At 44.3% G+C, this 24377-nt stretch overlaps 2 protein-coding genes across 2 annotated transcripts; both read right to left on the reverse strand.

Moving 5' to 3' along the window:
- Positions 1 to 3243: 3243 nt before the first annotated feature.
- LOC112887891 (protein RNA-directed DNA methylation 3) lies at positions 3244 to 15006 on the reverse strand. The gene is made up of 21 exons (XM_025954178.1): positions 14722 to 15006; positions 13509 to 13753; positions 13270 to 13425; positions 12727 to 12885; positions 12539 to 12622; positions 12019 to 12086; positions 11528 to 11905; positions 11399 to 11447; positions 11170 to 11322; positions 10671 to 10826; positions 10533 to 10590; positions 10300 to 10458; positions 10196 to 10232; positions 9991 to 10049; positions 9744 to 9795; positions 8099 to 8148; positions 5770 to 7287; positions 5281 to 5325; positions 5041 to 5148; positions 4895 to 4945; positions 3244 to 4776 (listed from the first exon to the last, which is right to left on the reverse strand). Exons 1-21 carry the CDS (start codon positions 14957 to 14959, stop codon positions 3560 to 3562), a joined length of 5040 nt encoding a protein of 1679 aa, XP_025809963.1. The 5' UTR covers positions 14960 to 15006; the 3' UTR covers positions 3244 to 3559.
- A 3580-nt stretch (positions 15007 to 18586) lies between these two features.
- On the reverse strand, positions 18587 to 20823 carry LOC112886268 (protein SULFUR DEFICIENCY-INDUCED 1-like). Its single transcript, XM_025952107.1, has 4 exons — positions 20574 to 20823; positions 19640 to 19852; positions 19400 to 19555; positions 18587 to 19292 (listed from the first exon to the last, which is right to left on the reverse strand). Exons 1-4 carry the CDS (start codon positions 20691 to 20693, stop codon positions 18888 to 18890), a joined length of 894 nt encoding a protein of 297 aa, XP_025807892.1. The 5' UTR covers positions 20694 to 20823; the 3' UTR covers positions 18587 to 18887.
- Between the last annotated feature and the right edge of the window lie 3554 nt (positions 20824 to 24377).

The raw sequence follows: 24377 nt of genomic DNA on the forward strand, positions 1-24377 counted from the left end.
CAACTCCAGCTTGATGGGTACACACGAAGGGACGCGACAATGGGCATGTGCTGCCCCGCATATTTTCCGCGTGCCGAGACATCAGCTGAGCAGCTGTATGGCGGCAGCGGACTGTTTATAATCGAAGTTTCAGATTCATCTTCCTCATAATGTCATTGTGGAATTTCAATTAATAATTTGAACTCCAACTGTTTTATCAAGAATGGCTAGGCAGATCCCACCACAGACCAAGACCCCAAGATGTTAAATGAATCATCAAAGAAGATGAAACAGTAATAGTTGATGTGGCAAATAAGTCACGAAAAGTAGGCACGATTGAAGATCTATCTACCAATTGACAGAGAGTGCTATTTGCCCCGTGGAGTGAAGCACCCTGGCTGGAGATCTTGACAAAGTCAATGGAGAAGACGAGGACACAAACATCTAAAAATGGTAGCCGACAGGGTTTGCGAAGTGGAAGGACAGAGAAAATTCAAGAGGATCAACCTCGCGTACACCACACACCTATGCAAATAAGTGATGACGCCACCATAGCAAGAAAATATGTTGGTCATCTCGCCATTATAAGATTAAAGGGAAAAATCAAATGAGTGGACCAATTGGAATAGTTTGATTAAATGGAACTGTGCTCCATTTGCCATCTCCTCACAACGGACTACATAAAAACCAATAACTCATCAGCATCTTCTTAATACCTACGAATAATTTGTCACCATAACTAAAATTTTATGACAGAAGCTCATATTAGAAGACAAAAAACTATTTCACCTCAGTAAACATAAAAGTTATATTTCTGCATAAGATATTCTATTTTATCATGAATTCATATTTGAGAAAATAAAATACGATGATAATAAAGATAGTAACTTGGTGTAGACTATTTGAACAAAATAGTAAACATTCAAATGTCAAAATAAAAACCATTTGAAAAATTTATATTTAGTTAGGAGCTTGAATGTTAGCATGAAAAAAAACTAGATACTCGCGCTATTAGCGTGGGGCACCAATAAGTGAGTGTTAAAACAAGCCACCATATTCACCGAGAGGGTCTAGAAATTCCCTATCTGAAAAAAGAAAGATTTGCACCGTTGTATTTTATGCACATATAACGGTCCAAATTAACTCAAGATTCCATATCCAATATGATTAATAAATAGCTATTTTCAGATTTAAAAGATAAAGAAAATTAGGACAGGAACAAAGAGTCCATGCCGAACGATTAGTAAATAGCTATCCGAATTAGGAAAAAAAATTAGGATTTAGCTAAAGAGTCCATGTCGAATAAAATTAGTAAATAGCTAATCTTAAAATTATAAAAATAAGAAAATTAGCATTAGCACTTGATAAAAAAGAGTTACTATTAGCAAAATAGCTAAATTCCCACTATCGCCGAGAGGAACAAAGAGTCTATGCCGAATACAATTAGTAAATAGCTATCCAAATTATGAAAAAAAGAAAATTAGGACTTAAGTAAAGAGTCCATGTCAAATACAATTAGTAAATAGCTAAATTCGAAATTATAAAAATAAAAAAATTAGCATCAGCTTTAGCACTTGATAAAAAAGAGTTACTATTAGCAAAATAGCAAACTTCAAAATTAAAATATAAGAAAATTAGCCGTTGATAAAAGAGTCCATATCGAATATAACTAATAAATAGATGAATGCAAGAATTAAACATAGAGAAATTAGTATTTAATTTGTATAGTGATTAAGAAGCATTAATAGATAGTATAGGTCAAATGCAAATAATAAAATTCGAAATTCGAGTTATAAACGAGACAACAAGTTCACAAACATTTCATGTCAAATATAGCTAATAAATAGCTAAATTTAGAATAACAATATAAAATTAGTAGTTAATTTATATATGAATTTTGAACAAAGTGTTAAAAGAAGCGATCACGTTCGCCAAGAGGATTTAAAAATTACCATATTAATTAAAAATAAAAGAAAATTGATGAGTTAGCCACAAAGAAGCTTAGCCTAACAGTAGCATACTCTGCATAATTAGAAGATAGAAATATTGCTAAGAAGTGATTTTGATCTGAAAAATGATGAGAAGATGAGAGTCTCTGAACATGGGAAACATATAGGTAACTAGACTAACAAAATTAAACTAGATGCATAGCAATGAGTGCACGGTGGTGCAACCATATCATAGCCATGACATAATCTTAGCCGAGTCACTAAGTTGATGATTACTCTAATATGGATTGCATTGTCTTTGTTACCAAAGCATGGCGATCACCACTAGCGAAAACAACAAGAACTGAGATGGTGATATTTTGCTACGTAGCATTGCCATTTGTTGATAGTCGAGAGCTAAAAAATTTTAGAAGAGAAGGAATGATAGATGGTACAACTCTTGTGGAGTGATGATGCGAGATCTAGAACAAAGCAACTTGAAAAATCGATGTTTGACATGCACGTCCGTCCATAGCAAGCCACGTGTAGTGCTCAAAAGTAACGGTGTACACTATCAGTGATTCATCTTAGTTACTATGGTATAGCAGATAAAAATTCTCAGGAGCATAGTGAAGATAGATATACCTAAGCCACTTCTATATTGAACTATTTTTCTAACTTCTTTTCTACAAGTCTAGGAAATAATTTTTTTTAACATGCACAGTAACTAGAACACTCACATCGCAAGTATTTTTAGAAAAGTAATATTGATATCAAAATAAAATATGTAAATGTTTAGTTGCTTTCAGTAAGTACCCCAAAATGTATTTTTATATGAAATATTTATTTTTATTCTAAATTATTATTAAAAATACACCACAAAATATAACAAAGAAAAAAATAAAGATTGTACCTGTCTGAACCACAGCCATTAGGATAAAATAATTACAAAGATATAAATAAATAAAACTATTTGCATTCAACTTTTTTAAGTAAATAAAAAGTTTGGAAAATAACTAGGCACCCGCACTATTTGTGCGGGGCACCTTACTAGTTCAGATAACGCAATGCTAAATGTCAACGCCGTGGCCAGGTACGACTTGCTGCTCTGGGCAGCCTAAGAGTTGTCTGAAATTTGGGACGTGCAAGCGTCGTCGCTGACAAGGACTGCTGCGGACCCGGCGGCGCCTACATCTCGGACCACCAGCACCCTTCAGGTACCTGCACGGGGTGACCGCTAGCCAGAGTCGCCGGCGCACGCCTGTATCCGCCGACGGCATACAGGCTACAGCAGGTCGGAACAGATAGAACCCACGGCATAAAACATCATCCGCGAAACAGAAATAGCTACGCCGTCCTCACGATTTTTCACAGGGCAGCTTTTGAGTACCACAGCAACAAGCTTAAAAACGTCACCAGGCCGCAGGCCACAAACACGATGGAGCAAAGGTACCTCGATTACTGCCACGTGCCACTGCCAGTACTGGAAAGGCGAACAGGTTCTAGGCCATGGTTTAGAGTTAGAGCAAGTGGCGAGGGAGCTAGCAGACGCTAAGGCTAGCAGCACACATCTGGTTCACAAGTTCAGATCGCACGGTAGCACTATTTACATTGTCGCGCCAGCAAGGGGCGCAGCTTATTGCGTGGCTCGCTTACCATCCGCCACTGCCGGCGGAGCCACCCTTGCTGCCGTTCCATGCACCATCCGCTGCTTTGTCCCAGGAACTGCCGCCACCATCCGCCACTTTGTCCCAGGAACTGCTGCCACCTCCTCGGCTGCTGCTCCCCCACGGGCCATCATCATCTTTCTTGGGAGGAGCTTCTGACCCACCACCCCATGAAGACTTCTCTGCGGCTCCGCCTGAGGAATTCCAGCTATCTTCATTGCTCTTTCCCTCGCCGCCTTTCCCCCATGGGCCATCATCATCTTTCTTGGGAGGAGCTTCTGACCCACCGCCCCATGAAGACTTCTCTGCGGCTCCTCCTGAGGAATTCCAGCTATCTTCATTGCTCTTTCCCCAGGAACCTCCGCCTCCAGCTCCGCCACTAGTAGCACCCCATGTGCTAGACTTGTTAGCATCACTGCTTGGCTGACCCAGGATAGAGGGAGATGATCTGTTCCGACTCCAGGACTTGTTTGCGTCACTATTTCCTGCCTGATCATCTCCACCAGACATATTTTGCGCTTCCCAGCTGGGCTTGCTTTTCGCAAATGCTTGACCTCCTTCGCCGCTTCCTTTGCTGCCATTCCAGTCAGACGACCAGCCACCGCCTTGACCGAAGGACCTTTGCTCATTGTTACCGTTCCAGTTTCTGTAACCACCACGGTCACCATTTTCCCTGCCAGACCCCCAACTGCCACTATCTCCAGACCCAAAGTTGCTGCTGCCTTGGCTACGGTCGCCTCGCCCAAAGCGACCTCGGCCTCTTCCTCTGCCACCATCCAAATCCCTACTGCTCCATGGCTCTTCAGACCTTTCACCACCTGATTCATCGTTCTTGTTGCCTCCATTCCACGAGGAACCACCATCCCCGAAATTCCTTCCTCTCCCTCTGCCTCGATATCCACGTCCAAATCCACCCCTACTGTTTCCACCATTATCACCAAACCTTGGCTTGCTCCACGCCTGGTCTCCTAAAGAGAAATTTGGTTTGCTCCAAGAAGACTCCTGATTCCCACCTGAGGAGCCAGCACCCCAGCTATCAGTTTTCTTGATGTTATCATTACTCCCCTTACTACTCCAGGGATCACCAGCCTTTTCCTCAGATGGAGTGTCCTTTGCTGTAGTGTTCCAGCTAGAATTGTTGTCATCAGAACCCACACTAGAAGGCACCTTGCTTGTCCAAGGATCAGTTTCTTGTTCTTTATCTACAAAAATGAAATATAATATAACCTTAGTTAGAGACCCTGAAATGATAACTGTTGTTCAAATCAAAAAGTCAAGCAGAGTGACCAATACAAACAGTGTAGTTAATCCGTTGAGTACCTTTATTTGTACCAGCCTTGTTTGCCCAAGGATCATTTTGTCTTTCTTCACCTACACACAGCAGCACAAATAAGATCGAAGTACGTCTATAATTGAGTAGAATAAGAAATTTGCTTGGCTTCAACACCACCACATTCCCAACTTACCCCCATCGGTGCAGGAGTCTTTTGCCCTGGTGTTCCAGCCACCACTGTTATCCTCAGCACCAGCAGAAGTCATCTTGCTAGCCCAAGTATCATTCTGTTGTTCTTTGCCTACAAGTATAAAACATAATAAAAATAAGCCCATAAGAAACCAAGTGGATAAGGAAGCGCAGTAGAAAGCTACAGCATAAAACACCAAACATAGCAAGAAAATATGGATGTCTCTGATTGCTTCCTAATCACCTTCAATAGAAGCCACCTTGCTTGCCCAAGGATCATCTTGTTCACCTACACACGGAGGGGGGGGGGGGGATTAAATGCTCTGTAGCATATAATGTACCACAAGAATTTGCATTATTCAATTAGAATATTGATAACTCTCAGCCTGAGGGTAACCGGAGCATTAATGGGTTTTTTATTTGAGGAATCACCTCATCAAGAATGGAATGGTCCATCATGGGGTCATCCCGTGAATTTCGGGATGGAACCGGTCCTCATTATTAAGCTAACCATATGCATCCAAGGGATGAGGTGGTGATGTATCAACCTATTCCATTCCCAAAACAAACAAAAACCACCAGCAGCGAGAAGGTGATGGTTCACCCCATTCCTCAAACCAAACACCCCATAAGCAAAGCAAGAAATTTCGAGTTCCTTTTGCCATTTAGAGATAGTATAGCACTTGAAATTTTGAACAGGAAACTAGAGGTAGAAATTAGACAGATTACTGACCTACAGATGGTTTGTTATCCTTTGAACTATTCCAAGTGGAAGGCTTATTTTCACCAAATGACTTTGTGACCCCACTGCTACTCCAGGGCTGGTTACTTGGTGGATTTGTGGCATTCCAATTATCTCCACCACCCCAAGAACCTTTATTAGATGAATCTTTATCCCAATAGGAAGAGCCTCTATTTCCCCAATTTTGTCCATCAGCACTGTCATTTTCCCTTCCAAACCCAGAATCGCTTCTATCACCATTTCTCCAACCATTGTCTCTTCCCCTCCCTCGCCCTCCATATTGTCCCCTCCCTCCTCTACCCCTTCCCCTGTATCCACTAGAATCTCCAACTTCATTGTCTACCTTACTATCAGACCTCCAAGAGGTCCTTCCAGCACTCTCACCACCCCATGAGCTCTTCCAACTTCCTTGATCATTTCTGCCATCGAAGTCTCCACATTCCTGACCCCTACCTCTACCCTGTCCTCGCCCAAATCCACGTCCACCTCCGAAGTTTCCAGGCTTGCTCCAGCTGTTATTCTGATCATCTGCCCTAGTTTCCTCTCCCTTGTTCCACCTTGATGAACCATCATTGCCAAAAGATTTTGGTTTTTCCCAATCACCACAACCAGCTTGGTCTGAAGCTCCTTTTCCTTTGCCCCAACCTTCCTCCTGTGCTTCACCAACTGCAGATGATTTATTCCAGTTAGCAGCAGAAGTATCCCAACCTCCTGCGCCACCGTTTTTGTCAGAGGATCTAGCCTCATTCCAGCCACCTGCTCCATCACCATTATTGTCTTTTGACTTGCCCCAGGTACCATCTCCAGTGGCAGGCAAAGGAGTATCCCATGCCCCATTGTTGCCCGCATCTTTGGAAATATTATCTTTTCCCTGGTCTTCATTTGACTTGCCCAAAGGTCGGCCCCATCCTTGACTGACACCCTCCAACTTATTGTCTGGAGGCATTGTAGCCTTTTCCCAGCTATCAGTTCCTTCTGTATCTATTGCTTTAACCTTGCTTCCCCAAGGGTCGGCATCAGCTCCAGTACCCATGTCCACCACCCTGCAAGCCTCTCCCCAGTTGTCACTCTTTTCACTCTCCTTATTGACTACCGTTCCATCCCAAGAGCTGCCAGCAGCATCAGATCTACCAACCCCAGCTTGTTTACCCCACGCATTGTCACTGGAACTTTCCTTCTGAGCGGCACCAGCGTTCCATACTCCAACAGCTGAAGATGTTGTTTTCTTACCCCATGCATCAGAATCACCGTGAGCAGGAGTCACCACTTTCTTACCCCATGGATCAGAATCCCCATAAGCAGAAGGTGCCACTTTATTACCCCATGGATCAGAATCACCATCAGCAGAAGGTGCCACTTTATTACCCCATGGATCAGAATCACCATCAGCAGAATGTGCCACTTTATTACCCCATGGATCAGGATCACCATCTGTTTTCTTACCCCATGGATCAGATTCACCTTCAGCAGAACTTTTCTTACTCCACGGATCATTTTCTGATTCTCCACCTGGAGATGCAAACATTCCATACTCAGCAAAATTGTAAAAACCTCAACACTGGTAAATGAACTAAACCAATTTCATAAACATAAAGGATAACCACCTTGTATGCCAGAACCGACCTAAAAATCAAGTTTCTTTTACTAATATTACTATCACAAGTGATGTATTCTATTGCCATCTTTTTTGGTTAATGTGGCTTGTGGCTCCTGTTGGGTTTATTTCCAATCTACCCAACTTGTTAGGGATTAAAAGCTTTCTTGTTGTTGTTTACAAGAAACCTGTCCAGCCAGTGTAAGATAGGAAACTACAGCTGCTGCACTGCATGCAGAAATGAAAAGATGCAATAATAAGCTATTCAACACTGCATGCAGATACGAAAAGATGCAACAACCACATGTCTCAACAAGTTGCAGGCAACCAACTAAACCAACCTCGCAAAAAAGAATGAAAAAATTTCTAAATCACATAAGAGATGCACCATTTGTAAAAATCATTTAGAAAAGAATTAAAAAGGTTGTGATAAATCTTGATTATATGTCATGCCCCTTTTTATCCTCCCATGCTAGTCCAACCCTCAGCAAATCAATGGGCCTGTCACACCACTCCTAGTGGCGCAGTCAACTAAAGCCTAGCCACCTTTTGCAGATTTAACGTAAGCAAGCATTTGGACAGATTAAATAAATCAATGCCTCTGCCCCAAAAAGATAAAATAAAAATACAATTGTGATCAAGAAACCAAAAAAATCAGTGAAGCTCCAAGATGTGAATAAAGAGACAGCAACCTATGTCAACAGAAAGAAATAACACAAATATCACCTGTATTCTGGACTGGTAAGGTGGAACTTGAAAAGGGTTGCCATGAGTCACTGCAGCACATCAAACAATTTGGTGAATAAAAGGATATGTGCAAACAATCAACATTAGTTAAGAGCATCTATGCCTTCAGGTGATGCTCTACATGAACGAAGAGGAATGATACAAATCAGAAAGAATTTAGCATCTTTGTTCTCTTCAGAAATTTGGAACAGACAAGCAAGAAACTAACAGGGATAGCAGGCAGTGCAAAAGCAAAATAGCTGATAAATCAACATCAGAAAGGCCATAAGGAAATCTTATACTTCATGCCAAGCAAAGATAACCTTTTCTTAACCATTTGAAATCAAGGAGGGATTAAATAAGTATTAAACAAAGAAGGTTCTACTCACCTTTCAGGTGTCATGTAAAACTCCATGACTACCAAAAAATGATTTTGATTAAATTTATTCCTAATTTAATATGAAGGGTTACTGTATATCATTTGTCTTCTTTTTATGTGCATCTCGCACGACCTAGGATCATGTGCAGGTACAGCAACAGTACAGATGATTGAGGAAGCTCATTATTAGCTGTTGTGGGGGACATGTAATGGGTACAGGGAAGTTCAATCAGGTATTTGGCCAGTTGGTCAATGAAGTTCAGGCGGATTAGGAAAACAATCAGTACGGAAAGGAAGATGGTGTGCAAGCAGTCCAAGACAGCTAAGTGGTGCAATCAGCTAGCATAACAAGAAAGATAATGAGATAAGCTGAGACCATGTTAATATTTAAGTGTGGGTTGAAATTCAAGTCATGAAAGCATTCTCATGGATCAAAGACTGGCTGTCATAATCTATCGCCTCTATTTGCTATCGCGACCTCTCTAGTCCTCTCATCACAGAGGCCCAGCCTATTTCTTCTCTCCTCATGCATCGCTAATTGCAAAAATCCACGCTAGCTATCTTTGCATCACAATTGTAGTTTTATCTGAATACGGACCAAGGTTGACAACAGTAGCTCAAAGGAAGATCAAGGATGGTCAATATTATGTTGTTATGCATTACACAAGTGCTTTGCGGAACAAAATGTTCCAATAGGTAAATGATGCTAATATACAAAATTAGGCCACTGCTCCCTTTCAAGGGATGGTGTATTTCGCTTCTTCAGAAATGAATGGCAGAGCTCATGATTATCTACCAAAAGAAATATCATAAAAGATATAAAATGTTATAGGGCCTTCCCTCTGATCAAAATTTGTTACTCATCATGCTAAGTATATGAAAAGATTGCTAATAGAAGACAATAAAAGGAAAATACCCCAACAGCACAAAGGATATGTGCAATATTAAGTTTTCCAATGAATCAGCTTGATGGTCAATGCCCATTTCTAGAAAAATGTCAACAGCAATCCATCTAGCACAGCATGCAACAGTAGATTGAACTTGTCGTTGGTTTTCTTTATAGTTCACATACGTGCAGTAGCAAGTCTTCCACAGTTAGATTTGATGGGTGGGACAGAGCAGATACTCCCAAGAAAAAAAGAGGATTCTAGATGTAGAAGAAATGAAACATAACAAAATCAAGTCCAAGCTTAGCAGTTATGAGTAACCAGCAAACTACTACTAAATTGGACAGCAAGCTCAAAAGGTGAAAAGCACAAAACAAACCTGCCAAAAGATGGCAACCCATTGTCCCATGAAGTTTTCTCTGCTTCCGAACCTAAATTAAGAATCAATATAAATAACAAATCCCAAATTCTAGAACATCATGCCAGCAGTAAAGAGAACAAAGAACTCTAATCTCATACGAGCACCCTAGATGAAGTTTCCCATCAGAGAAAGTAATTCATTCCTCAATGGGGTAGATGGCTCAGCAGGCGAGCAGCAAATATGAAAGTATGAAGCTCCCACTTACCAAAGAAAGATGTATCTTGACTTCCAAAATTGCCAGCTGGAGCACCAGACAAGTTATCCCTGGTATGGCATGTAACATATTGAGAAGCTAATACAAAAGTGATGTTATACTGCAATAGAGTGAGAAGCTAACATAATGATGATGCAGTTGCATTACAGCACAAGTAACAAAGCAAAGATAAACGAAACATGGTCCGTTTGCTTACCCCCTATTAGCTGGAACTGACAGAAACTCAGCTTGTACTGCACACAACACAGAAGTCAGTCATTGTCCAAACAAAAGCTCCAACAATATGCTAAGCTTACTAACCTGTAACAATCTTCAGTAGAGAATCTAGCTTAACAGTCACATCATTCCGAAATATCCGAACTACTCGACAGAGATAGCCCTTCAAAGGACCCTTTCTAATGCGTAGCATTTGCCCGATAGAGAAAAGTTGTTCTCTGGTGCTCCTGTAAGGCCTCTCAGCTGTATTAAGAAGGAAATCAGAACAGCAAACTTACATTCAGGTAGCAAGACAGAAGAAATCAACAAACACTTACTGCCCCGATGCTCATTTTGCTCATAAGAAGGCTCAGCAAACATGGGAAATGGATTGTCCTGATACATAGAAAGCAAAGTGAAACAGAGAATATCTCCAATTCATTGACAATGACAAGTGGATACACGTATCTTCGTACCAAGTTTTCAGTAGTAGAGCCTCCCAGATCCTTCCGTTTCTTCACATTTTCACAGGACCCGCATTGAGCACAGAAAAAACCACAGTTCTCGCTTTCACTCTCATTATAGATAAATAGTATGCCCATGTACAAGTGTTTAACAACACCTTGCTTACCCTGCAAATATATTAATCTATCAGCATGCATGCTAAATGGAGGAAAACACATCGTTGTATAACTCCAAAAACACATCTGTCAGAAGTAAATAGCACGCTATACATTACTGCAGAAACAGTGACATGCATCATAAATCAGTACAACGTAGCAGTACTAGTACATCCACAATGTTAAACTACCACGAGCAATACTCAGTGCAAGTATCTACTCCAAGTTTTCGAAAATATTTAAAGTGAATTGTTTCCTTGAAATAAAAACAAAAAAAAGCATGAATTCCCGTGCTGCTCACAAAAGGAGAAAGACAAATAACATATTAATGTTAGATTGATAGTTAAGGTTTCACCTGAAATGGGCCTTCCAGAACGTTAACAGTGTCATTAATAGATACTATCTTATTCTGACGATCAACAGCTGTAAACATTTTGTCTACACAGCTTTTCTTAATGTCGTTCTTTTTTACTGTCACTGCAGATCCTTCAGGACCTCCCTTCAATATCTACACAGAGACAAACCGATTCTTCTTAGACCAAAACAAGGATGTAAAAATGAAGTGTGCATTAAAGGGTTATTACCCTAAAACCATCTTTCTCAATAGCAATTATCACACCAAAATCTTTTCGCCTGCTCATTAGGAAATGAAATATAAGTATGACATCTGATAGTTAGTGGACAATGATTATAACCATATAACACAGCCTCACCCAAAGAGTACAAGATCATGGAGGTTAAATTCATCATTATCATCAAAATCTTCCGTAGAAATTGAAGCTTTTGATGTTTTGGAAGATTTCATTTTAGAAGATGATGATGACTTAATATCTGGTTTTGCGGGAATGTTCCTTTTCTTAGGACCATAGATGCTGGAGACCCAATCCAAGTCATCAGCAGAAGCTCTATTGATAGGACTAGAGGAGAACTTCAGGAGTTCAGTCTCTGTTGGTTGTATCCCCCAGTAAATCAAAGAACTAAGTGCAACCCTTTTATATAGAAAACCATCTTTGAACATCAAACCATCAAGTACTTCAAAAACTTCACCAGTCTGACGATCACGTTTCATTTCAATATGAGGCCTGAAGAACCTACATGACAAGTGAGATCATGGAAACAATGTCAAAGGCTAGTTAAAAAATAGTAAAAGAAGTTTATCTCATGCGGGACAAGGAAACATCAGATGTAGAATGGAAATCATTACTCTAGTTCTTGAGAGCTGATTAACCGTGGAGCAGGAACTGCTGCTCCTTTTAACGAAATTGCACCACCCTGCCAAGACCAAAACGTAACATAAGTTAAGCATTCAGCAATCAGGCTGTTAGCAAAATAGAATTGTGAGAGCCTGAAAGGAGTAAGATGAAAACAATTTTTTGTTCGCAAGCACATGGGAGCCAAACAATACTGTGGGCCGATAAACCAGTGGTGATACAGTTAGCTGGTCAGTCAAGATATTATACATTCAGTAAACAGAATGGAAACAGGCAACATGCCGCAGAAATTCAGATATATAATATCTACTGTAGATCACACACGAATACTGGTGTACCTAGTTTCCTCAACAAAGATGTGGCACACAGATTGACACAAAGGCCCCATGATACTCAGATATACATTCTACTTAATCATGGCTAGGAACACAAGAAATTTGATAGTTTGGATGAATAAAGAAAGAAAATCAGTTCAAAAACAGGCATTTCTACTGCCAAGTATAAGAACTTTACATATTTTTTCGAAATAGCATGGAGGTCGACTCTGGGTATGATTTTTATCATTACTCTTTTCCGTCCATTATCCACGCTGACAACCTAAAGAGTCACAGGTAAACAGTGATGTAAGAACAAAGAAGATAGAAAATATTTAGAGAGAAGATGCCAATAGAAAGAGAAGCCACAAACATATTATACCATACCTGTGCTAGATCACCTTTATAGTTTCCATTCTTCATGCGGACCCATGTACCACGGGAGATTTCAAATGGTTTTGTACGGCTGGATAACAAGCTAGGAACTTCAGCTGCAGGAACAGAAGTAATTCTGCTTGCATACACGCTACAAAACCCTTTGCATGCCTGTATAAGAGATGCCGATATGGCCCACGAATCATTTGACAGACAAAATACAAGCACATATGTAGAGAGATATAAAAGGAAATAAAAGATTTTTGTTGACTACTATAAACAGTTTTTACAGATTCATAAAAAGTTCTTCTTTTTCTCAAACTTCCGAGGTATGAATTAGTAAAATTGGTGTGCATGGGAAATGAAGACAGAAAAGACAAAGCTGATAGATGCCACATGCAAAATCTATCTGTGTTTCACAAATTGGAAGTTACATCTTATATTCCACAAAACAGTTATAGCATAATAAACATAGTGCAGTAAATGTCACCCGGCATGTCATTGCCAACACAAATGCATTTTTTCCTCTTGCGGTAGAAGGAAAAAATTGTGTACCTCTGTAACATCACAGGCCTTCTCCGCTTCAACAAAAACAAACCCTCTTACATGATCAAGTGCAAATGCTGTGATAATTGGCACTTTGGTACCAATTTTTTGCAGATCAACAAACTTTTGCATGAAGCAGAAAGCCATTTGGCGCTCACGCCCAACCTGGAAAGCAGTTAAACAAATCAGCATCTAGCCAACAAGTGCTAGTTCAGCAATGTCAAGTCAAGTTTTTGTTAATCACAAACCATGCATTTAACCCTCCAAATAGTAGGCTCTTTGAGTGCACCATCTATGGGGAAAATGTCATCATCTTCCCTAGAATAGCTACGATCAGCAGCATATTTCACACCATTACTGTATCGGGTCCTGATGAATTCCTCAAGTTCATCGCCACTAAGCTCCTCTTCCTTTACAAGAAAAGGAAGAGGGTGTGACCTTTCAGTTCTTTTGTGACTGAGATTTTGTACATGCTCCCCACCAGTAAAGAAGCCTGTGGTTGCCATAAACAAGATCATATAAGCAGAAGATCCCGATTCCTGACGATCAAACCTTCAGATATTTTTTATTTGAAAAAACTAACCTTAAATTGTGCACAAAGAGTATGGGATAAAATTGACATTATTGCAAAAGTGCTTAGAGAAGAAACGAACCTAGAACACCCAGATAATTGCTAATAACATTACTTCAGCATTAGGTTAATTTAAAATTTTAGATACAAATATAAAACAGCAAAAATGGAACAGGAAAACAACAATCAACTCATAATCTTATATCTGAACTACAAGTAAAACAAAGCAAAAGAGTTCATAGATGACTAATTCTGAATGTTGCATATTTGCTTATTCTTGACTTCTTATTTTTTTCAAAAAAGGTAAAAATAAAAGACATTTTTGTTGATTCAAAACAGGAAAATCACATACAGGAGCAATCCATTTTGTGCAAAATGTGTCATGGCAAAAAAAAATACTAATGCCCTGAATGCTAGTATGTCACACTAAATGCATTTCATAATTGTAGAGATGTATTGTAACCACATAAAAACAGAACTTTGGGTAGCACAGGTCAGTCACCACACTTTGCTGAAGGGCAAACTTCCGAGCCAGAAACTAGCAAAGGCACCCCCGTTCCCTAACGGACTCACAAAACCATCGAATTAGTATTTCTATTAGCCAGGGATTGTTTGGTCCTCGTAAAAATTATGGATAATAGGTCAAATTCTACAGTACTCGAACTGTTCCTGTCGTTAAGCAGGGGAACCACCCCCCCCCCCCAAAAAAAAACAATTGACACAAATCAAACGTAGGTAACAGAGAAGGTGGAAAAAATATATCCCCAAATAATCGATCCAGTAGTCCACATTGCACAGACCAAAAAAACCAGATCGATCCATCCAACCGATCCACACCCCCACGCACGACGCTAGCCTCGTCTCGGGAACCGCGCCGAATCCGTACTCACCGTCATCGGGGTCGGAGGCCTCTTCCTCGGACTGGAGCACCTCGTCCTCCTCATAGTCGTCGTCGACGCCGGCCGCGTCGTCCACGAACTGAAGAACTCCGGCGCGGCGGCGGCGCTTCGCCGCGGAGGACGACGAGGGCCCCGCCTCCGCGTCGCCGGAGCCCTTCCGCCGCTTCCCGCCGGCGCCAGGGCCAGGGGATTCGGCGGCCACCTGCTTGCCCTTCCCCTTCACCGCCATGGCGAAGGGAGCCGCGAGTGGCCGAGTTGGGGGAGTGCGGGATGGAAGACGACGCGACCTGCCCGAGGAAGTGGAGGGGGCCTTTAACCACTCCCGGCCAAGGCTACCTTCCGTTTCCGAGGAGCGGAGTTTGCAGATGCCCCCTCAAGTTACATGAAATTTCATTTTCTCGTAGACTTACTGGTCAGTGCTGCGACCGGGTGAGAAGTGTCCGGTTTGTGTGCGTCAATGTGTGGTATGAGTTGGGGCGGGAGAGAATTTTTGTCGTTTTAAGGGTGCGTTTCCGAAAGATGGGAGTCAGTGGAACCGAAACGGCTGGACGGAAACCTGACGGGCTGGCATCACACTGTAATTCTATTCAGCTAAGTTGGGCTTGACAAGGGATTGGAAAATATTAAATGGTGAAGAAAATGCCTATTTTGTCTGATTTGATTATTGCAAAAATCTAATTATCCTTACATACTTAACTGTAATAATGGCTATCAAACATTTTAAAACTTTACGTGAACTAGATAATTCTATTTCCGACAGTTTCAAGTCTCAAGCACGATAAAATTTTAATATGTGTTATGATTTTTGGTGACCTGATTAATATATAATAAAAATGTTTAAAAAGCTAAGTAGAAAGCAATTACAAGCAATTCGATTGATATATCAATTCAAATAATGTAAGCAAATAGTTATAGTCGCATCAAACCAAGTAACAAAATGAGCAAGGTAAATATCTTTCAAAAATTACAATAGTGGACACGGGTACTATTTGGGGTCACTTTGTCTCTCGACTACCGTACCTACAAAGGGAAAATTATCTAAAAAATAAAAAAGATTTCCTCTCAACAAATTTAGAAAAAATAATTATACGAAGTATGCCATGTACAAAATGATCAGCCTATACAACGGCCAAAATACACTTCGAGTTATTCCTATAAGTGCTTTCTAAACTTTATATCGTGGTAGCATGGGCTTTTTCTCATTTGTATATATTTTCTATCATAACCACCTATCACCAAATTAAAAATATTTTGTAAAGATTATGAAACACTAAAATGTTTCTTACTTCTATGCACAAAAATATTTTTCTTATTTATTCTGATTAACAAAATTTCAATATTCCCTCATAACAGTGTATGTTCCAATACCGGCAAACTATATAACAATCTACTGACCACCTTGCTACCATTAATTTTCTTAATTCTAGTAAGTTTCTACTTTCTAGCATCCACACTCTATCTTGCCTCTCCTTCCCTTCTTTGGATGTTCTCACTGCCACCCATCACCTTGCTAACACGATATGCCATCATCCTGATCCTACTTTTTATTTATATGCAAATTTAGGCATTTTAAATCTTCGTTTTCTTTGTTTCCATATTAACCCGTTTCAAAAACGTTTTCTTTTATACCATGTTAAAGCTGAAATCCTAGCGGTCGATCATACACACGACGGCCCATGTGTGACGTGCAGTTTCCCAGACCCCAGCAGGAGACGGGGCCCGTTGGGTTTTCGACCAAAATCCCCCAACCGCCTCGGTTCGTCCCGCCTAAACGAAACCTCCACCGCGTTCCCCTTCCCTTCGCACACCAAATCAAGAAAACACCACCAGTTCTTGGATCCTTGATCGGTCCTCCGCACGCAGCAAAATGGAGTTCTTCGAGAACGCGCGCTTGGTGCGGCTCAAGAGCCACCTCGGCACGTACCTCTGCGCCGCCGACGACGCGGAGGCCGTCTCCCACGGCTACCGCCGCAACTCCCGCGGCACCGTCTGGGCCGTGGAGCTCGCCGGCGACGAGTACGTCCGCCTCCAGTGCCAGCGGGGGCTCTACCTCGGCGCCGCCGACACCGCCGCGGCGCTCGACGCAGCCACGCCCAGCTGCAGGGTCGTGCAGGGCCTGCCATCCACGCCCAACGACAGCGCCTTCCTCTGGACGCCGCGCCGGGAGGAGGGGGAGCGCGGCGCCGGGTGCCTCACGCTTTCCGGGCCACTCGGCCGCCTCCTCCGCGCCAGCTTCTGGGAGACGCCGCGGGACAACACCGTCACCCTCGACTTCGAGGTCGGACCGGAGGAGAGCACGTGGGTGGTCGAGGTCGTCCCGGCGGAGCAGGCGGCGCCGCCGTCGCCCTGCCGCGCCCAGTCCTGCGACGCTCGGCTGGAGGCGGCCGCGGCGACGTTGGACACCGCGTCCAGCGCCTTCGTCAGGTTATACTCCGCCAAGGTATTCGAACAGAACCGCGGTTCTGATTGCTTGCTTCGTTCGTTCTTGATCTGATGCTTCCGGTTCTTCCTTTGTTTCCATTGATTTCTTGGAGAACGAATTCATCTCGTTGAGTTGCTAAGATTGATTTCCTGCGTAATTACCAGCTACTAGTTCGTCCAATTAGTTTCTTGGGATAAGAAGAATGTTAACTTCTTTGGTTCTTGAGGATTTGAAGCTTGTAAATTTCTTAGGCAAAATATACTGTTCTTGTCGTTTCTTTTCTGATTGAGTCGCGTCCTGCTGAATCGGAGTCGTTGATCAGTAACTTGTTTCTTTTTTTTTGAAAGAGCAGTAACTTGTTTCAGATCGGCGATCTTGAAATGGCTTAAAGTCGTAATGGTTTGCAGGAATCGAAAACCAAGCTTGAGGAGCCGCCATCGATCGAGGAGCCCCTGCACATGCCGGCGCGGCGCACCATCTTCCACAACACGGCCAGGGAGGACGGCGGCGTGGACGACTTCGACGAGGGGACCTGGAGGTACTTCACGTTCGACGAGCAGAGCCTCGCCGCGCTGCGCCGCAGGCTGCAACAGGAGACCAAGTACAAGGACTTCGTCATCTGCCGCCGGAGCGGCGGCGACGCATCGAGGTTGTTCCCCGTCGTTCTTGACCTGCCGCCCGGCAACAACGAGATGGAGTTTGTCCTGGTCTTGGTGCCATCTAGAGGTACTACCACTACTGAAGATCTTGGCGTAGGCACTTGCCAAATCTTCTGTTCGTGTTTGGTTTCTGAATATATACTAGGCATTATTGGAACCAGTACTAATAATATTGTTCATAACCTGTAATTGCAGCGGCAAGTGATCTTCGGTGGCCATAGGGACGTGACCTGGTATCACTGTAAGAAGGATGGGGAGTAATTCGACAGTTCGGCATAACCTGAACTGAACATTTTTGTAGTGTGTACGGAACAGTATCTAGAGTTGTTCATAACTGAAACTGAACATTCTTGTGCTCTGAAATTTCAGTCACTTAGGGAAGCTCTCATCTTGGCCTCGTTCTCTAGTTCTCGACACTGTTACGAACGTGTAATTAGCTTGAAACAGACTAGCAGTAGATGGACAAATATGTCAGAAAGGTATACCATTTTCTTTTTGGAAGATTGTGATGAATTGTGTCCAGGAATGATCTTGGAGTTTCTTTATACCCGCTCTTGTGAATTGCTCTGTGTCTAAACGTTTCTGTGTGAACAGTATGTCCCTTAGTGGACTGTGTGGTGTATGCTGTACTTTGTTTCCGCATGCATTTCTGATGCAGTGTTGCGGATGTGTCTTTCTCGTCGCGTTTGGCTTTGCCTTAGCTGCAATTGCAGTTTAGACATGCTGGAAGCCGATTCGTTTCAGTTTCATTTCAACAAGTCAAGAAGCGATCAGCTCACAGCAACCACATTGTGCATCCTGCATGTACAATTTCACAACATGAACCACACAGTTACAACATGAAGAAAAACCACGCTGCTCGTTGAGGGAACGCTTTGCATCGACCCCAGCTATATGATTCTATCTATCTGATCTCTATTTCTCACTGTAACAACCAGTCAACCACAGGCCCACAGCACCACCCCCCCCCCCCCACCCCACCACCACCACCACCACACGCACACATATCTGCACAAAAAACTTCTAGGGCGACATTAACACGTTAAAGATAAAAAAGAACCATGCCCAACAATATATCAACAAGCTATTTGGTCCCTGAAACCGGCGATCTCCTCAAATACAGGCAGCCGCCTTGACCTGAACGGTGTCCACTCGTTCATCACAAGGTCTAGTCTCTCCATGATCTCTTCATGGACACTTTGGCCAACATCAAATGGCGAGGAAACACAATTGAATGGGTTGAGCTCGTGCAGAAGCTGCTCCGCACGGGCAACCACCTTTTCATCATCCGACCCATAGATTCTGTGTAGTAGGACGTCCTCGAGTGTTTGTCTTGCCTCCCCATGCCTGCCCAGCTTAATCAGGCATAGCCCAAGGTTGCACGCCCTGTTGGCATCAGGCTCAATAGTTTGTGCCTTGCGGTACACCAATTCGGCGGCTTCATAGTTGTTCTGCTGCATGTAAGCCCAGCCAAGGTTGCCCTGTCATGCATACCAGGGAATATTTCAGTAAGCTGGATGTAACTGAGAATTTCATTGGTGAACAAATTATCGACGGTAGGAGTAGCAAGAGCAGTTGTGACCCATACCAGAATACGAGATGTCTCCTGTTGGATTGAGACCTGGAACTTCTTGCCATGGGATCGTGCTTTCTTAGTCGCCTTCCCGTTGAAGGCCTCACCAAGGTATATCATCTTCAGTTTCTGTTTCAGTAGCTCAATTTGTTCCTCGACTTTCCCGCACTTCTGAAATATATGATGGCATCAGGTTAGAGTGCAGGAACCCTTCAGCGCTTGTGCAAGATGTGAAGAAGCAAAAAAATGTACTACCTTATACAGATCGATGAGTAGGTTGTCAAGAGACTCTTGAGCCTGCTTGGAGCAGAGGTGCCTGAAGGATCTGATGGCCTCGATCGCCTCCTCGGAGCGATCCTGCTGCTTCATCACCACAGCCATGTCCTTCAGGGCACTGTCCACCCTGTCACCAGAGTTGATGGCCTTCCAGAACCACACAATCGCCAAATCTGGCTGCTTCTCCACAAGCTGATTCATGCAATGAAAGTTATTGTGCACAAATTAGCAGTCAAGATTATTAGGAAGATTACAACAAAATCTCGCACTGGTAATCATAAATTAAGCTGTGTGTAATTAAGTGATATAAGTAATTAGATACTAATCGAGTTTGAAGCATATCATTTATTGGATCAGTGAATCGTTTGCCGTGCCAGTTGGATCTCCCTCCATTTCTGGTAACCACGTGCCCCGAGCCCAACATAGTACACAGAATGATTCAGCAATTCGGTGAACAGTAACATCTGAAAGGCTGAAAGTACAGTTCGAACAAGAACAGTCACAATCAATTTCCATATCAAGGCAAAGGAAATCTTGCGAACCGAAGTTTGCAAACAAACGAAATCTAGCTTCAATTGACAAAATAAAAGGAATCAAAATATTTACTTTTAGGATTTTCCAGAAAAGACCTACTAATGCATGCGATGGTTTACGTCAAAACCAGCGTCTGATCCAGCGCAAAGGTGAAATGGCTAGGAGAGCAATTGGAGGCGCCCAAATACGATGGAAAGATGCTTGATTTATTTTTACACAAAGATGCTTGATTTGATGCACATATAACTGGACGCTCATGTATATATGCATACATAATAAGCTACTGCTGCGTGCTAATTTCCTATTGCCAATTCAGTATTGTCACAGTCTACTGGAGAAAGGACAGGGGGATTTGGCACGATGAGAGAGAGATGGTAACCTGGAGGTGCTTGGCTCTGACGTACGGGCTGTCGCCGGCGGGCACCTTGTGGACGACATGGAAGAGATCCTTCTTCTCCCCGCCAACACCACCACCACCCCTCCTCCTGGAAGAAGCCATGGCGGAGCAGTCTAGACGGAAGCTGGCTTGGCGAGAGGGGACCGGAGGCGAGCGATGAGAACGCTCAGAGCCCACCGATAGGCGGTTTTGTTTTCGCGGTTTGCGGGATCTGGGGGTAACGAAGAGGAGGGCCGGAGGAAGATGACGAGGCGGGTGGAGCGAACCTGGACGGGATGGCGTCCGGGTTCCGGGGCGGGGGTTGGATGGGGACATGGCGCCTGGCTCCCATCCCGCGAGGCGGGTGGGGGTGACGTGTCAGGACCCGAGCCGGGTGCAATGACGTGTGCTCGCGGCGCCTTGAAAGGGTGGGAGGACTTGGCTGGGTTGCAAACTTGCAACGGACAGGATGAGAGGGAATCTTTCATCGCAGCTCACATGAGCACTGAACACGTCCAGTTGTGTCACGATTTGCAGCCTTCGTAATCTACAGTAGTCTTAAATGATTAGGCAGCGCTCTTGCCATTTGTTCAAAAAAGTAAATAAATCTACAGTAGATTTCTCCGTCTTTCAAAAAAAAAATACAGTAGATTTCTCTAACCATTTGTTTTATGCTGCCTGTATAGTTAGGGGGAAATGATTTGAATTTGTACTCCTCCATTTGTTTACTATATGAGGCGTACAATATTTTGTTCATGGTCTTTTTTTTAACCTGTCAACTTCTCTTGGTCAACTAGCGGCATAATAATCAATAAAACTTCCCTAATCCTCCCTTCCGGAAAGGAAGAACGTGAAATTCTTTTTTCTTTCTGCAGGGATCAGAAGAGAAGATTGGACCTAGCTGAATGCTTGGTATAAATAAGCCACTTCTTGATCTTCGACCCCCTAAGTCACGAGTGTCCCCGGTTACTGCAATGGGATGTGGTTATTTATCTATCTCTTGACTCGAAATACTCGAAATAGGAGCAGAGGAGGTTCGAAAAAGGATCTTAAAGTGTCTAGGGTTGGGCTAGGAGGGTCTCTTAACCCTTCCTTTTTCTGACCATCGGAATTATTTCCCAAGAACTTGCCATGGTAAGGGGAGGAGGGGGAAGAAGCACACTTGAAGAGCGCAGTGCAACAGGGAGTAAATGGCAAAATATACAGAAAATCCCTACAACATGCAATTGCAACAAGATGACGAGTAAATTATTGATAATAAAATTTAGGGGTGTAGTGGTAAATAATAAAAGATATTAGGGTAGGGTGATGGTGCAGCATGAACACCGTCATTACCAACTCCAATATTTTAGCAATAAAAAGGGAGAAAATTCCCTACTTAACACCACTAAAGTCATTAGTTTTTTTATTGGCTCTCTAAAAATTTTCGATCCCTACATAGTCACGATTTCAACTTTCATCCCCAATTTGACATTTCGTCCATTTTTCCATCCATCCACCGTTACATGGCACGCGAAAAGACCATTTTACCCTTTTGAAGGATGTGGGGCCCACTGCAGCTACCTTTCTCTTACCTCTCCTCCCCATCCCTCTCGGCTCAGGATGGCAACCGAGCCCGTGGGGGTGGATCCCCGTGGGGACCCACCTTATTACCAGCGGGGACCGGGGGAGTTTTTCCCGCGGGAAGGCTGGGGCAGGGCCCCGAAATGAAGCCGGGGCGGGTTCAGGTCTGGAATTTGCCCAGTTGGGACCCATGGGACCCGAAAAAATAAAAAAGAATAAGGGAACCGGCCTAATACAGCCCAACAATTGAGCCTGATATAGTTACTGTTAAACCTTAATCATTCATCCACTCCTCTCAACCTCTTCCTCTTCCTCTCCTCCTCCGCTCCTCCGCCCCATCCCCATCCGCCGTTGCTGCATCTACTCGAGCCCGGTGCCCGCTCGGGCGCAACGCGCTCGCCGCTCGTGGGCCACCTGTCGGCCGTCGCCCTACACCGGCGCCGGCGCACCACCCATGCTGGCCGCTACTACTTTGGGAGCAGGCTAACAGGGGACGCTCCGACCGACACCCGTGCTGGCACGGGAGCAGAGTCCTCTCTTCCCTCTCCAGTGGACCCTCTTGGACCGTCGCCGCTCACCCGCACAGGAGCAGAGTCGCCCGCCGGCTACCGCCGCTCCAGTCTCCAGCCTCTCTTGGGCCCTCGCTCGCCGCCGCTCACCCTAGCCACCGGCAGTGGCGCCGCCCGCCGCCGCTCAAAACTCCGTGTAGATTCATGAGTCGCAGCTCGGCCACCCGCCGCCACCCTTAGCCGACGTTGCCACCCGTCCGGTCGTCGCTCCAGTCCCCGCGGGGCCCCGTGGGGGATTGGGGACCAGCAGGGATCGGAGACGGGGAACGAAATCGCCCCGTCAAACAATTCGGGGCCGATGCGGGGACTATGTTTCGGGGAACGGGGCGGGGACTGGCGTCACCTCCCCAGCCCCGCCCCACCCTATTGCCATCCTGACTCTCGGCCCTCGGCGGCGGCGAGCCGCGGGCGCGGGTCAGAGGGGCACTCCGCAACAAGGCACGCGAGCGCGTTGAGCGCGTCCTCGAAGCACGCGTCCACGGTGTCGTGGAGCACCAGAGCGAACTGGAATGGCCACGCCCTTTGGGCCCACCCTCGGCCTCCGCGGCGGAACAAGCAAATGCTCTCGGTGGAGACGGGCCGGATGCGGAGTGTGGCGACGGCGAGCGCGTGCGCGGCGTTGAGGAGGAAGGCCTCCGGGGTGAGCAGCGCGTCGAGGTTAGCGCCTAGGGATGGGTGGGCACGGGCGAGGGCGAGGTGGCCTGGTGTGGCGCGGTAGGCCGCCGGGGACAGGAGGCCGACGGAGGAGGGATCAGAGGCGCCCCGCGTCGCCGCCGCTGACAGCGTGACGGCGGAGGCAATAGCGAGGCCGGCGCGGCAGAGGTAGCGCGACATGGGGATTGGGGGATGGATGGCTAGGGGTCGAGAGAGATGGGGATGAGAGATAAGAGAGAGGTATTTGCGGTGGGAGCCACATCCTTCAAAGGGGGCAAAATGGTCTTTTCGCATGCCATTTAACGGGAGATGGATGGAAAAATGGATGGAGTGTTAAATTAGGGATGAAAGTTAAAATCGTGGCCATATAGGGAATGAAAATTTTTAGAGGGCCAATAAAGGAACGAGTGTGTCATATAGAGAATTTTCTCGTAGCATGTTCCTTGCTGCTGAATGTCGATGGGCTCCTCTTGGTCACGATCCCGGTCGTTAGCGTTGGTGCGCCGTGTAAATTCCATCTCATCCTGGACAGCTTGGGTGCCCACACAAAATATGTGGGTGCCCAGTGTGGATCAGTTTAGTCATTTTAGGCCCAAATCTAGTCAATGCACTTTGTAATGGGTTGGGCTCGTGCTTTTTGGGGTTCAATATGCTATATATATTTTCAGATTTTAGGACAAATATTGAAGCTCGAGCTTGCTCGATTATCAGAATGATCCGTAAATTAGGCTAGGCTCAATCTCATCTAATGCACTAACTAGGTCAGGGCGGTCTCCATTTGCTTGGATGGTATGGGGTCTTTTGTCCGATGTTTATAGCAAGCTAATTAATTGTTTTATTATCCCACCTCATAAAATTTCATTTTAGAAAACCCCAGTAGTGCACAAGGCAATTTACACGAGGGCATCTATTCCCCGCATATGCGATTGGAACTCGTCCAATCGCAGGCGCCGACGCCCCCGCCTTCCCCACCTCCGGCGCCTCTGCCGCCATCCTCCACCGTACCGCCGCCGCCGCTAAT

The sequence above is a fragment of the Panicum hallii genome, chromosome 3 (genome assembly GCF_002211085.1).
Source record: "Panicum hallii strain FIL2 chromosome 3, PHallii_v3.1, whole genome shotgun sequence".
In the NCBI taxonomy this organism is placed as follows: Eukaryota; Viridiplantae; Streptophyta; class Magnoliopsida; order Poales; family Poaceae; genus Panicum; species Panicum hallii.

Excerpts from the sequence above, each read along its gene's own strand:
- LOC112887891 (XM_025954178.1), bottom strand. The coding sequence starts at position 14,959 with ATGGCGGTGAAGGGGAAGGGCAAGCAGGTGGCCGCCGAATCCCCTGGC. Across the intron at positions 13,754-14,721 it reads GGCCTCCGACCCCGATGACG|GCTTCTTTACTGGTGGGGAG; the intron begins GTGAGTACGGAT and ends TGGCAACCACAG. Across the intron at positions 11,448-11,527 it reads CATGATCTTGTACTCTTTGG|GCGAAAAGATTTTGGTGTGA; the intron begins GTGAGGCTGTGT and ends CCTAATGAGCAG.
- LOC112886268 (XM_025952107.1), bottom strand. The coding sequence starts at position 20,693 with ATGGCTTCTTCCAGGAGGAGGGGTGGTGGTGGTGTTGGCGGGGAGAAG. Across the intron at positions 19,853-20,573 it reads TCAGAGCCAAGCACCTCCAG|CTTGTGGAGAAGCAGCCAGA; the intron begins GTTACCATCTCT and ends TGCATGAATCAG. Across the intron at positions 19,556-19,639 it reads TACTCATCGATCTGTATAAG|AAGTGCGGGAAAGTCGAGGA; the intron begins GTAGTACATTTT and ends CATATATTTCAG.